The 13436-nt window shown below is 29.0% G+C and overlaps 1 protein-coding gene across 6 annotated transcripts in view; it reads right to left on the reverse strand.

Moving 5' to 3' along the window:
• LOC107444333 (probable ATP-dependent DNA helicase HFM1) overlaps positions 1–13436 on the reverse strand; it is a 63362-nt gene that overhangs the window by 34867 nt on the left and 15059 nt on the right. For 5 of the 6 annotated variants that reach the window (XM_071178100.1, XM_071178102.1, XM_043051261.2 and 2 more), the window contains 6 exons: positions 9378–9531; positions 5611–5743; positions 4562–4663; positions 3909–4054; positions 2645–2692; positions 1338–1384 (listed from right to left, as the gene is read on the reverse strand). In XM_071178100.1, the coding sequence (XP_071034201.1) occupies positions 1338–1384; positions 2645–2692; positions 3909–4054; positions 4562–4663; positions 5611–5743; positions 9378–9531 (630 nt within the window). The remainder of the gene's footprint in view (positions 1–1337; positions 1385–2644; positions 2693–3908; positions 4055–4561; positions 4664–5610; positions 5744–9377; positions 9532–13436) is intronic. The other variant, XM_043051264.2, reaches the window with a different exon arrangement.

A 13436-nucleotide genomic window follows, 5' to 3' on the forward strand; every position in this document is an offset into this window, starting at 1 on the left:
CACATTTAAACAATCACTTTTTGACATACTTTATTTGGCACATTTCATTATAAATTCAAATGACTTTGCAACTATTTTTTTAGCTGCTATGCACTTCACATGGTTTTGAACAAGCAAATATTTTTAAATGATATTATTGCAATACCGAGAGTTTATCGTCATATTTAATTTTATTTGTGCATATTTTATTTTAAACCGAAATGTTTTTTTAAATGATCAATTTTAGGTAATTAACACTATGCATTTCTGTGTGTTATTTATAAATTTTAATACACATTATTACAACAAACAAAATTCGAAAAGTAGAACCTGAATTTTTTACTGTTTATGGTATTGTTTAAAAAATGCTTTAATAAAACTGTTTAATGCTAAACGTCCTTAAACCTTTTTTAATTCACTAAATATAAATGCTCTAAAGTTAAAAGCATGTTCCCAATTAAATGTTAAATCTTATTTTGAACAATTAATAATTGTTTGTTGTAGGATAGTTTTAAATTAACGTATTTCGGACCAAAAGTGCATAAAGGTACCATTTCAATAAATATTTCTTTTTATTCACACTGTGATGTATATTTTTCACTAATTTTATTTTTGTGCTATTTTTTAGGGTTCTGAAGAAGTCTATAAACTATTAGTAATTCAATTGGAGTAAGCCTTTTCTGTTGAGAAATTTTTAAAATACGATAGTTTAACTTATAATTGTTTTAGACTAATTCTACTTTATGAAAATGTATAATTATTCTACTTGAGATTAATCATATGTTTTTATTATGGATTAAAGATGCAAATTTTGTAAATAAAATTATCATTTTAGTCACCGCTACCATTATATTACCATTTATGTACTATTTCATTTCTACACCCATTTCATTTATATCCATATATTAATTTATTACTCATAAATTTTCATTAAGTATTTATTTTTTCTCCATAACATTTATTCTATGAACAAAAGCCTTTTTATTTTTAGAATTTATTTTAAAATGAATTTTGGAATTCAAATATTTAAAAGTTTAAAGCATTTTTATGTAAATATTGGCTATATAAGTTGGCTATAAGATGATTTGATGATATATAACCCTGTATAAAAAGACATTTTATTACAAAAATATTCATGCTGTTGCAATGATGATAAGAATTTAATAAAGCCATCTACAGATGAAAGAAATGAAAATTAACACATAATGAAGTACTAATGCCATTTTTGCCAGAGACGAGTTTTTATAAATAAAAAACTTAGACTATATATTCCAACAAATAATGTAATTAATTTGTATTGCAACATTGTATTAACTTTTCTATTTGTCACTATATAAGGAAGAAATGAATAATCTTACTTGCTCTCCACAAGCTGTTTACCACTAACTATAGATTCATATTTTTCCTGAAGCAAAAAGAAACTATGATTTATATGAAAATATTTACAGTTTTTAAAGCCTTTATCTACTTTTAATACATCTCATTTATCGTGTTGGTCTACTAAATTATTCAGTTGATATGAAAGTTTTTTTCTTCATTTTAAGTAGGCAGGCCAAAAGAAATTCATTAAGCTATGTTAAATAAGAAAACTTTATTTCCATTTTAAAATGTCAAGAGCACACTTAATGATTAGAATAACATACATGATTAGAATTAGATCATCAAACACGCATTTAATTAGTAAAGAAAACCCAACTTTTTCTTTTATTGTGTCCGCTTTAAAAAAAAGTACAATAAAATAATGATCAAGTAATGAGTATTTTTAATAAAACTTTATTTAAAGTGTATAATACAGATAAAACTTCATTATTAACTTTAAAAAAATTTAATTTTTGATAAAATTAATTTTGCATTGAGGTTATTTAAGTCTGAATTTCTTTTGAACAGTTCACTTTGAGCCTTATAGTAGGGCACAGAAAATTTAAATCTAATAGAAAAGCACATCTTGGTTGTTTTTTTTTTTTTATCTTGGTTATAAGCCATTAATATTTTTAAATAATTTCTTCCTTCCTTCTTTCCCCTTCCATTTCAAAGAAATGAGAAACTAATGAATTGTGCAAATTTTTCTCAATTTACTTAAAAAGTTGTCGAGATATAGCAAAATACACAAAAAGTAGAATTGCATTACGGGATACAAACTTAGGATTGCTCTCCTGACAAAACTATGGTGGCAATATTTTTCAAATAATTTGGGGGGTCAGAAATCCAAATCTATATTTAAAAAAATGGTATGTTTATTCAAGGTCATTTTTGAATCTGATTTCGTAACTTAAAATATCGTCTGCACTAGTTAATTAGCATATTTGAAGTCACTTTGTGAACCATTAAGATTGAGCATTAGGGTGTGAAGATCTTATCATTAGATCAAAAGTTATTCAGGGTGGTGTTTATTTTTTGAGCACTTTACATGGATAAATACTAAAAAAAGAAAATAATAATTTGATTGGTTTTATATATTTTAACCATTGGAAGCGTTTTTTTTTAGAATTAAATTTATTGAAATGTTTACATCCTACACCATGGAATTGCCCAAATCCTATATAATGAAATTTTTTATGAACATTAGAGTTTACTTAATTCTTGTAATTGAGTAATCTCTTTTAGCTTTTATTACATCATATACAAGAACTATTTTTACTGTGTGTTGTATAAAAAGTTATTGTACCTTTAAAGAAGACTTGGTCATTATAACGGCTGTTGCTGAAAAGTCAAACTAAAAAGAAAAGAAAATATTCACTCTTTCAGTTTAACAATATCAACTAACATCCAATTAGATTATTTTGTACTTATATACACACCATTAATTTTTAAAAAGTATTTAAAATTAAAAACATTTGAAATTGCTTTATATAAAAATTAAAAATTTTGTAAAAGAATCACTTTAAACTTTTAATCTATTTATTACATACTGTCATACTTGGAAATGAATTATTAATTCTCAGGTAGTGAAATTATTTCACTGTCTTAATTATTATTATTATTTCGCTGCCTCATAAGTGGATTTATTAATAGTATTAAGGAAAATTGAGTCAGTTTTGCCAATACATCAAAAAATGTATAAAACATATAAAATTTCCATGGTCATAGGTCAACTCTCAAATTTTTATACACCCCCAATATAGAGCAAAATAAACCAAATACTTACATTTAATTATAAAAAAAATAGACATTAATTTTTGACCCCTTGAACAAGCAAANGCCCCCCCCCCCCCCCCCAAAAAAAAAAAATTTTAATATGTATAATAAAAAATCATAAATAATAATTCAAGAGCAATTGAAAATGAAATTGCGTCTTTTTTAAAATTTTATGACCAATACACCTATCTAAATGAAACAGCTTTTAAAAAGACAAAACAATAGAATTTTTATAACTATTTTCTAACCTTATGTTCAATAATAATTTAATACAAATTAAAATTCAATATCATCTTGAAAGTTATGATAATTTCATTCAACATCCATAGTAAGATAAGGAGTAATGATTGGAAATATTCTAGCAAAATAAGAGATCTTTCTTTTAATGAACAATTTTTTAATACATTTTTGGAACTCAACTGATATTATTTATGATAACTATTTTTCAAAAATAATGAAGTTGCTATTCATTTTAAATGAAGAAATTGTGGTTAGTATTTTAGCGTTGTTATATCCCCTCCTCAAGTATAAAATTTTTTTTTTTTTTTATAAAGAGTATTTTCAGACAAGCAGATATGCCATATTTGCATTTGATCTGTAGACTATTCTTTATACGTAAGTCAATAAGGAATGCTTTTTCTTAAACCTGAACTGCCCCAATCACAACTTATTTAAAAAGCCAGACATCAAAGTAACCTATAATAATTACAATTCTTTACATTCAAGTGAAACTATAAACTAAAAATCCTTCACTTCCTCAACCATAAAAGAATGAGATGATGTAAGATATTCACCTGTGGTCTTCCAGCTCTACCAATCATCTGCAATATTTGTGTGTCAGAGTATTCTTTGTAGCAACCACCTGCATACTGATTGGTTGATTTTATGATGACCAAGTGAGCAGGGAAATTCACTCCCATTGATAATGTACTCGTGGAAACTGCAATGAAAAAAACATGTTTTTTTTTTAAAAAAAAAAGGGTTATTATTAACCCTCCAAGTGTTGAGCTCTTGGGTAAAATTGTACCAAAATTTCCATGTTATGTGCTATTCTGCCACAAAATAGGATCAGAGAAACCGGATTTTTGATACAGGAAAGCTTGCTAATAGTTCAAAAAAGCCAGAACTAACACTCAGAGGTTTGAAATTGCTTACTAGGAAATACTATTTGATACACGATCTGCAGTGATTCATTAGACTTTAGAAATAATAAGTCTTAAGACTCAGAACTTCCAAACTTCGGGACCCTTTTTTACTAAAAGTGGGCCCCTACATATTAGATGAAATTTCTTCTTCTTTATCCATCTATTATTATGCATAGTCCTGATAATTCTGTAGATTGAACAGACAAAACAAAGAGAGCAAAATACACCTAATAACCTTGCTCAGAGCAAAATACATCTAAATAGAAAAGATACAGATGCACAAGATGATACAGAAAACTTACTTATCACTTGAATTTGGCACATCAAGAAAAATTCTTCAATTATTCTTCGGTCTGAAACACTCAAACCAGCATGGTGAAATCCTATTCCTTTTAAAATACAATCTGAAAAACATAAGAATTATTATTACAGCGTTACTCCTCCCTGTTTACTTTATTCACCTAGCACTGGTTCAGAATCATATTTCTTTAAACAGTTGCATCAAAATTAAAAATTATTCAATTAACAGTTTTTAAATTTTTTTATTGTGTTACAATGTTTCACAGACTTAGCTTTCAATTCTATTAAGATAAAATTTTAAACTTTTAATTTTTCTCAGTTAACTTCATCAATAAACTTGTTTTAGAATATTTTTCAAATTAAATAATTGATTTTTAATTAATATAAAAATTATAAAATTTTATTAGCAAGGGCATATTTCAGTAAAAAGTTATATTAAGCCAATAATGCTAAAAGGTATTTCTTAAACATTTGCCCCATAAAGATTAACAGCACAAATTAAAATGCTTTAATCGCACAATTCCCTCATGTGCTTTATATGTCTGGGGACAACTACCACATAAATAAAAAATGGTACTTTTGGTTGTATCACAGTAGTAATAATAAAAATTCTATAAGACATTGAACAGTTAACACCTTGTAAAGTTGAGTTCCAATTTACTATTTTTGTACCGGTATGTCTGAATTCCTAGGAATGGTTACTATTGCTTTAGAATTTTTAATAGTTATTTTGTAATCCTTATTTTAATTACATACATTCATTTAACATAGTTTTGTATAAAATTTATAACAAAAGTAAATCTAACTTTTCAAATAAAAAATATGACTTATTTACCATTTATTAATTATAAAATGGTGATTAAATATTTTTTTATCTCAAAATGTATCATTATAATGTAATTATATAATTAGATATTATGCACTTATCATATAATATAATATATAAACATTCTTTTAAACATTCAATTAATTCAATATCTCTTTATAATAGGGTTTCCATTGCAATTTTCCATGAAAATAGAAGCTATTGTGCTGTGAAGAAGAAGCATACCTCTGAGTTTAGTGTCATTGATGTTTCCCGCAGCTTCAATCAATTTCTGTTTATGCAAAGAGCTGAACACAAAACTGGTGGCCTTTGACAAAATTAAAGCAGTCTGCACAACACTTTTTCTTGTAGCACAAAACTATGAAAAGAAAAAAAAGTACAACTTAACATTAGCATAATTAAGGTAGCTATACTGTGTATAAAAATTGTAGTCCCCCCCTCTCTTTTGTGGCAAACAAGTTTTGAAAATGATTATGCAAATAGCCGACATATTCATAAAATCACACTTAAGACATTCAAACATATGTGGGATGCAATAAATTTTTCTTAAAGAAAAGTAAGTTATCAAATCTAATCGAAGTTAATATAATTTGTTGCTTAAACTTATTCAAAGAAAAGTTTTAAAGTTCATAGAAATCTGTTTCTTTGGAAAACTAAAGAACGATAATGACTTTAAAACCGCGTTAAAAACGAAAATATTTTATTCTCGTGTATCATTGTTTGAGTTAAATATCTATAATAAAATGAAGTGTTTGTCTGCCTGTCTGTACGTGTATGTGTCTCTCTTATAACTTCAGAACCATTTGTCTTATCATCCTGAAATTTGGAGAGGTAAATTTTACCTTCGATTCTAAAATTCGTTCAAAATTTTCAATTAGTTTTGTTATGTAGAGCTGTCGAAAAATGGAATTTTTTCATTGGCTTGGAACTCACCATTGATAAATATGACACTACAAATGATTTTCCTTTTAGCAAATATTTTAAAGATAACATCAATGATATTTGCTAGCTAATAACTCTAATTAAAAAGGTAGTTTTATACAAGTTTTTTAATATTTAATCATTTTTAAATCATTATGTCAGTTAAACTCAATGATTAACATGATCATTAAATACATTAAATCATTAAATTTGTATTTATAAAGTTATTTGAAACCACATGCTTATTTAGTTTATAGTTAAGCATTAAAAAGAAGTTTAGATAAAACTAAATACTTTAAAACTAAGCATTTAAAAGCAGCATAAAAATGAAAAAAATACTAAGTTATGCATTGAAAAGCAAAATCGACGAAGCACATAGTACTAATACAACACAATACTAATATGTAATCAGAGAAACGTAAATAATCGTCATACCTTTATTGATGCAAATGATGCTTGCTTAAATTTTTTACTTGGCAATAATTTAATTAAAAAAATATCTGTGTTAAAATATAAAACTAATAGAGAGATAGTACAAAATATTAGAGATAGGAAAAATATAAAAATATGGCATATTATTATTGATGATGAGGATGTTTAATTTTGGTAATAATTACTGATTGAAATTGAAAATAAGCTTTGTGAAAAGCAATATTGTTGTAGAAAAGGTACTAATCCATTTAAGAACTGCATAAAAATGTCAAAACTACTATTGCCTCCAATGATGCTTAATTGATTTGGGTAATAATTACTGTGACTGAAACAAAAAAAAAAATTACACACTCTATATAAATTATATACTATGAAGCAAAATTAATAGAGAAATGGCACTAATTCGCTTAAGAAAAATGTAAAAAAAATCGCCATGTTATTATTGACACCAAAGATGCTTCATTAATTTTGGTAATAGGCACTACTTGTCATTGAACTGAGAAATAATAACTAAATAGAGCAAGCCTACTGTTACATTTCCTCATCTCTCTTCCTTCCAAACATCAGAGTGTCAACAGTCACGTGTTTCCTCCCATTCACAAATTTTGAGGGTAAAAGAAGGGCATTGTGCGACAAATCAGATGAGTTCTCTTTTCTGGTAGGCAATTGAAGGAAAAGTCAAAGCTTCAGAAGCATTAAGATTAGTGGAACAGTAACATAATTGATCATTTTCAACATAACTTGGCTAGATTAAAAATTATCTTAGAATTCCAATTTTTAAATAGGTATAAACACTATGAAAATGTGTATTTTTACAAAAATAAGAAAATTTTAATTTTTGAATAGTTTTAAAAACGGTAAAAAATGTACCTTGTGACCACCTATGGTTAATTTTTAGGCCTTAAAACTTGTTTGAAATTTTAAAATGTTTCCCATAATTAATACTAGCAAAACAAATGCTCATATTTATAATTGAAGTTAAAAACCAAAGTTTTTTCGATTTAACTAAAAATATTCAAACTTACCATCTTTCCAAAACAGCAACATCTCTCTTAAAACAGTGCCATCTTTTAAAAATCACTCTAAATTATGTTATTTTAAATGACAAAATCAAAATTTGAACACGGTGAGACAAATAGTTCTCTAAAAATTAAAATGTGACTTATTTAAAAAATATTTATTGCTCAGGAACTATAGAACCAATTTCGTGCTCTAACTATTGGGGCCTTTTTTTCTAGATATTGCTTTTGTCTTTCATATGTTGAGAATAAAAGAACTGAGTTTGACGATTATGAAAATCTATTGCTTATAGGTCTACACCTCAAACTAAAAATTTTCTTATTATCATTTGATATTTCAATTATTAGATAAAAAGTTATTCAGGTGTTTTCATTGTCTTGTAAAATTTACATATTTTGATTTTGTAATGTTTCATGAAGTAAGAACTGAAAGATTCTAACATTTCAATGAGCAACAAAAAATTCTTTACATAAAAAATGCATGGCTTAACAAACCAATCCTTAATATTTTGTCAAAAGTAAATAAAGCAAAAGAACAATATAAACATAATTTGTTTTATCAATTACAATTTTTTTGGCAACTGATGCAATGACAACTTTTATGTGGGACTGAATGGAAGAATATTAAATTAAAAAAAAAAAAGGGTTTTAATTTCAGTTTCAAGAAAGTCCAAATGTAAATATATAAACAAACAGGCTATTACTTTAATACAAACTAAGGTAGACAACGTTAAAGAGCACAAAAATATTATTAAAAGCAGACAGCTGTTTCGGATGCTCAAAGGGCAACCTTCATCAGTGCAACAGAAAGAAATGAGAGAAAATAGGGTAAATATATAGAGAAAGGTGACGTCACAAGGGGATTAGAGCAACGGCCAATAGGAGGGAAGGGTGAAAGGATGACGACGAATGGGAAGCAAGGAACAAAAAGGTGTGTGTGGGGGGGGGGTTAGTTAGGTTTAATCATAGATTTCCAAACAGGAGAAAGATAAGGAACGCTGGATAGGTCATTGACCAACAGTTTGGAATTTTTGAAAATATTATAGGACTCATAAAAATCTAAATCAAAAATTGAAGAACAATTTTGAATAACTTTAGAAGAAGAAAAATCAAAATTATGATTAGTGTCCCAACAATGTTGGGCAATAGATGAGCGTTTAAATTCTATAGAGAATAATAGAATATAGAGAATATAGCTGTTTTGGATGCCCTTTGAGCATCCGAAACAGCTGTCTGCTTTTAATAATATTTTTGTGCTCTTTAACGTTGTCTACCTTAGTTTGTATTTTAGCACAAAGGTCGCCCACTTGTGTATTTATTACTTTAATGTTTAAAACAAATTAATTTTTTAAACACATAAGGTATTATTAATCCTCTAACTTTTTTTAATTCCTAAGGAGAACTCTGCAGTTATAAAATAAGTTTCAAATTAATATATAAACACACAAACTTATTAATAGAAATTTTATATAGAATAAAATGTAGAATAATCCAAAAAAGAAATATGATTTTCTAATGCAACATAGAATTTCTCATTGTACTCATTCAGTAGATGCATCTTTGATTGAATAGGAATGCTTATGGAAATAGCACACCATAAAATGTTAAAGAAGAAATTACCACTAAAGTTGGCTTTGCTTCAGAGTAAGTCTGAATAACGTTGTTCAACTTGTAGGACAGCATGAGATCAAAGCGGAACTCAGATTGAGTATCGCTGCACGGATAACCGACGACAACTTTTTTCAATTGCACAGGCCTCAGATCTTCGTGAAAGCTGAAAATATGTTTGTTCATATTTAAAAATTACATTTTCATTTTACTTAACATATTGTAGAAAATACATTTAACATTGTGTTTCATGCAATAAAAACATCTTTGCATAAAACACAATTTTAAATCTATATAGTTCATTACTCAGTGTAATATAAAAATATTGATAAAAAATAAACAAAATAATGTTTGGTATATTTTATGCAATTGTGCAGAGATTCTAAACAAAATTTTTTATAGGTGAAAAATATTTCAAGATACTTAAAGCTACTCAAGTGTTAGCACATTAACTTGCTTTATTACTCATCTACTTTCAAACAGAACTATCAATACTTCAAATATTAAAAAGAAATGAATTATATTTTACAAGAAAGTTAAAAAATTGCATGAAGTGTGGCAGTTTATTACAGTGCATTTTCTCATGAAGTTGGTGTACTGCACATATTTCTAATAGATATGTAATAATTTGGAATTATTTTTTTTTATCTGTTACATTTTTATTAACTCTTTCTTAATTCACTCTGTTTGAAAAATAATACAAATTTAAAATATTGAACAAGTAATTATGCTGAGTTGCAGCAAAGAGATGTGTGTTTGAGTAAGTAATTTTTCCTATCATAAGTAGAATAAATCTTAATTTCCTATCATAAGTTAAAGAGATCTTAAAATCTTTTTATTTTTCTTATTTTTATAAAAACAGTAGAATTTAATTTGTTAAATAAGTCAAACTAGTCGTATTGCCTAATCTCAGAAAAAAATGTTTTTTTTGGCAGGCTGAAGTTTTTTGCTAGACAAACATACTTGAATTTGAGCAAGATAATCAAGAAATATTATTATAGAAAAACTTGGTGTCAGTATGAAAGTGTATCGGCATAAAGTGATTGTTTTATAGACACATTTCATTGAAATTATGTTAAAATGAAGTTTCAAAAGAGTAAAATTCCCAATCTCTTTTTGATAAATTATTTACTTTGAAAACAGCTGTGATGTATGCTTAAATACATTCTTCGTATATACTTTGAAAAAAAGTAGGACAGTGCTTGTTAATTTTTTTAAAAATAAATATTCTATTTTTAACATGTTTTTACATACTTAATTTTCTACTATCATTATAAGCAGGGATGAGATTGGCCAAAAGGCAAAAAAGCTGAATTTTGACGCGAGTAAATCTTACGTGATTTATAGCAAAAATATCAGTAACATATTCTCATCCAGTTTCGCTGATGTTGTAATGCCTATATATACCAATAATCCTTGATAGAAAAAATGCCTTATAGTAACTAATTCAAGAAAAAAAATTTACTTCTTACAAGAATCGCGATCTTGGATTTTAAAATCAAGAGAATACAAATAGCGATCTTGGATTTTAAAATCGCAAGAATATGAATCACGATATTGAACTTTGAAATCACGTGAATTTGAAACTCAAAATTGGATTTCAAAAATGTAAAAATACAAATCATGATGCGTAATTTTCAGATCGCGTAAATACGAATCACGATGCATAATTTCTAAATCGCGTGAATACGAATCCAAAGCCTAATTTTTAAATCACGTGTAAATACGAAAATCGATGTTTGATGTTACAACCGCAAAAACGAATCACGACATTGGATTTTAAACTCGAGTGAATACGAATAGCTACATAGATTTTAAAAAAAGCGTAAATACAAATCGCGATAATGGATTTTTAAATCTCGTAAATGAGAATTGCAATGTACGATATTGAAATCGCGTAGAATCGCAACTTTTAAATCAGGTTAATATGAAAATCGATGTTTGATATTAAAATGCAGCGACGTCTGGATTACGAAAATACGAGCTATCAAGCGAACGGGTAAAAATGCAGAAAATCTTTTTGTCCGCACGTAAAAGCGGAGAAAACCGCTAAAATAAGTAAAAATGCGGAAGGGTTGGCAGCAACGTAGTTTGAATTTTCTGTTTATATTTGAAAATCAGAAACAAATAATTATTTTATTTTAACGACTGAATTTTCAGAGAAAGCGGAATATTTATAAGAAAACTCGAAAATTTTAGAGAATCGGAGTTTTTGGATAATAAGGCTGAAACTCGAGAGACAAACGCGAAAAAAGCGGAAATCCGCTAAAAAGCGGAAAAATCTCATCCCTGTATAAGACAAGTCAACACTCATTCGAAGGCCATAAACAGTTTAAAAGCAATATTTATTATAATATCTCTTTCCAAGGGCGCCGGCAGCGGGGTGCAAGGGGGTGCACTTGCACCCCTCTGGCTTTTTTTTAAACAATTAAAGAGTATGAAAAATTTTTTATTAAAAATATTTTTATTCAAAAGCAAATAGTTAAGCAATTATTGATACATAACAATTAAAAATTGTTTAATCAAACAAGAATTGTAATAGTCTTGTTAGCTGTCCAAATCTGTTTATAATATTTTCAATGAATTCTGAGTCATCTTTGATTTTTTTCTTATGCACACTGAGCATGCACAAACTGTTTAATCTCTCGTGAGACATTGTAGTACCGATTCCATGCATCGCATTGTACTATATGTGCATTCAATAGTGCACGTAGTAGCTTGAAGAGTTAGGCCAATTTTGATTGCGTCCGCTACAGCAGGATAAAACGGTGTGGCCTCAATATCTAAATCGATGTATTCGAGGGATTCATAAGAATTTTCTCTATTCATCCACATTTCAGATCACGTAAATTCGTAATTTTTTTAAAATATCTTGTTAGCAATGAAGAAATGCACAGGTATAGGAAAAAATAATAGGAGCATCTCTGAAAGAATGGAGTCGTTCTCGACCGTCCAATAAGCGGGGGTCGCAAGAATGTGCCACCTAGTGGTGATGAAAGGCAAGGTATCTGTCTAGCATTTGGCAGTGTGAGATTTGCAAGAGAAAAATCTATTTCTAGCAAAACGATATTATGTCTGACCTAAAAAGAGGCATGATAGTCGGAGCTCGCCTGGCTGGAGCGTCCGTGTCCAGAACAGCGAACCTTGTAGGTGTTTCAAAGACCACTGAATCAAGGACTCTGTCGGCATACACAAAGTTGGGTAAGGTGTCTTCGGCGAGGCACAACAGCGGCAGGAAGTTGAAGTTATCAGACCGTGATAGACGGGTGTTGAAGAGGATAGTCACTCGAAAACGCAAGACAACACTACCGGTAATAACATCCGAGATGAATACCCACCTTCAGAACCCTGTATCCATGAAAACTATTCAACGGGAGTTGCATGCTGCTAACAATCATGGCAGAGTAGCTATTCCAAAGCTGTTAGTTTCAGCGCGGAATTCTTTGAAGAGACTACAGTGGTGCCAAGACCACCTACAATGTACACAACTGCAATGGCAACAAGTCATCTGGTCTGATGAATCCTCTTTTGCACTATTCCAGACCACCGGACGTGTGTTCGTGTGACGAATGCCGGCAGAAGCATTTCATGTTGACTGCCTGGTTCCAACCGTGAAACATGGAGGTGGTTCAGTGATGGTGTGGGGCACTATTTCTGCCTGTGGATAGGGGTCTCTCGTTGTCTCTAGGGGGTGGTCAAAGGGGACCATTACCGAAGCATTCTTGCAGATCATCTTCACCATATGCTTCATACTCTCTTTCCGGGAGAGCTTCCTGTGTTCCAAGATGACAACGCCCCTGTTCACATGTCTCGCTGTGTTCAAACATCGTTAAATGAGCATAATTATGAAGTGGACCATCTAACGTGGTGTCCTCAGTCCCCTGATTTCAATATCATTGAGCCTTTGCGGGTTTTTTTGGAGAAAAAAAGTCTATGCTCGGTTTCCTCCTCCACGCACACTCTCTCAACTCGAGACAGCCCTGCAAGAGAAATGGCTGCAAATTCCAATGAACTTTTGCTCAAGACCTTTATTTGTCAATCCCACGTGGAATGCAAGCTGTCATTCAGGCC

Source organism: Parasteatoda tepidariorum, chromosome 1 (genome assembly GCF_043381705.1).
Source record: "Parasteatoda tepidariorum isolate YZ-2023 chromosome 1, CAS_Ptep_4.0, whole genome shotgun sequence".
NCBI classification, from domain to species: domain Eukaryota; kingdom Metazoa; phylum Arthropoda; class Arachnida; order Araneae; family Theridiidae; genus Parasteatoda; species Parasteatoda tepidariorum.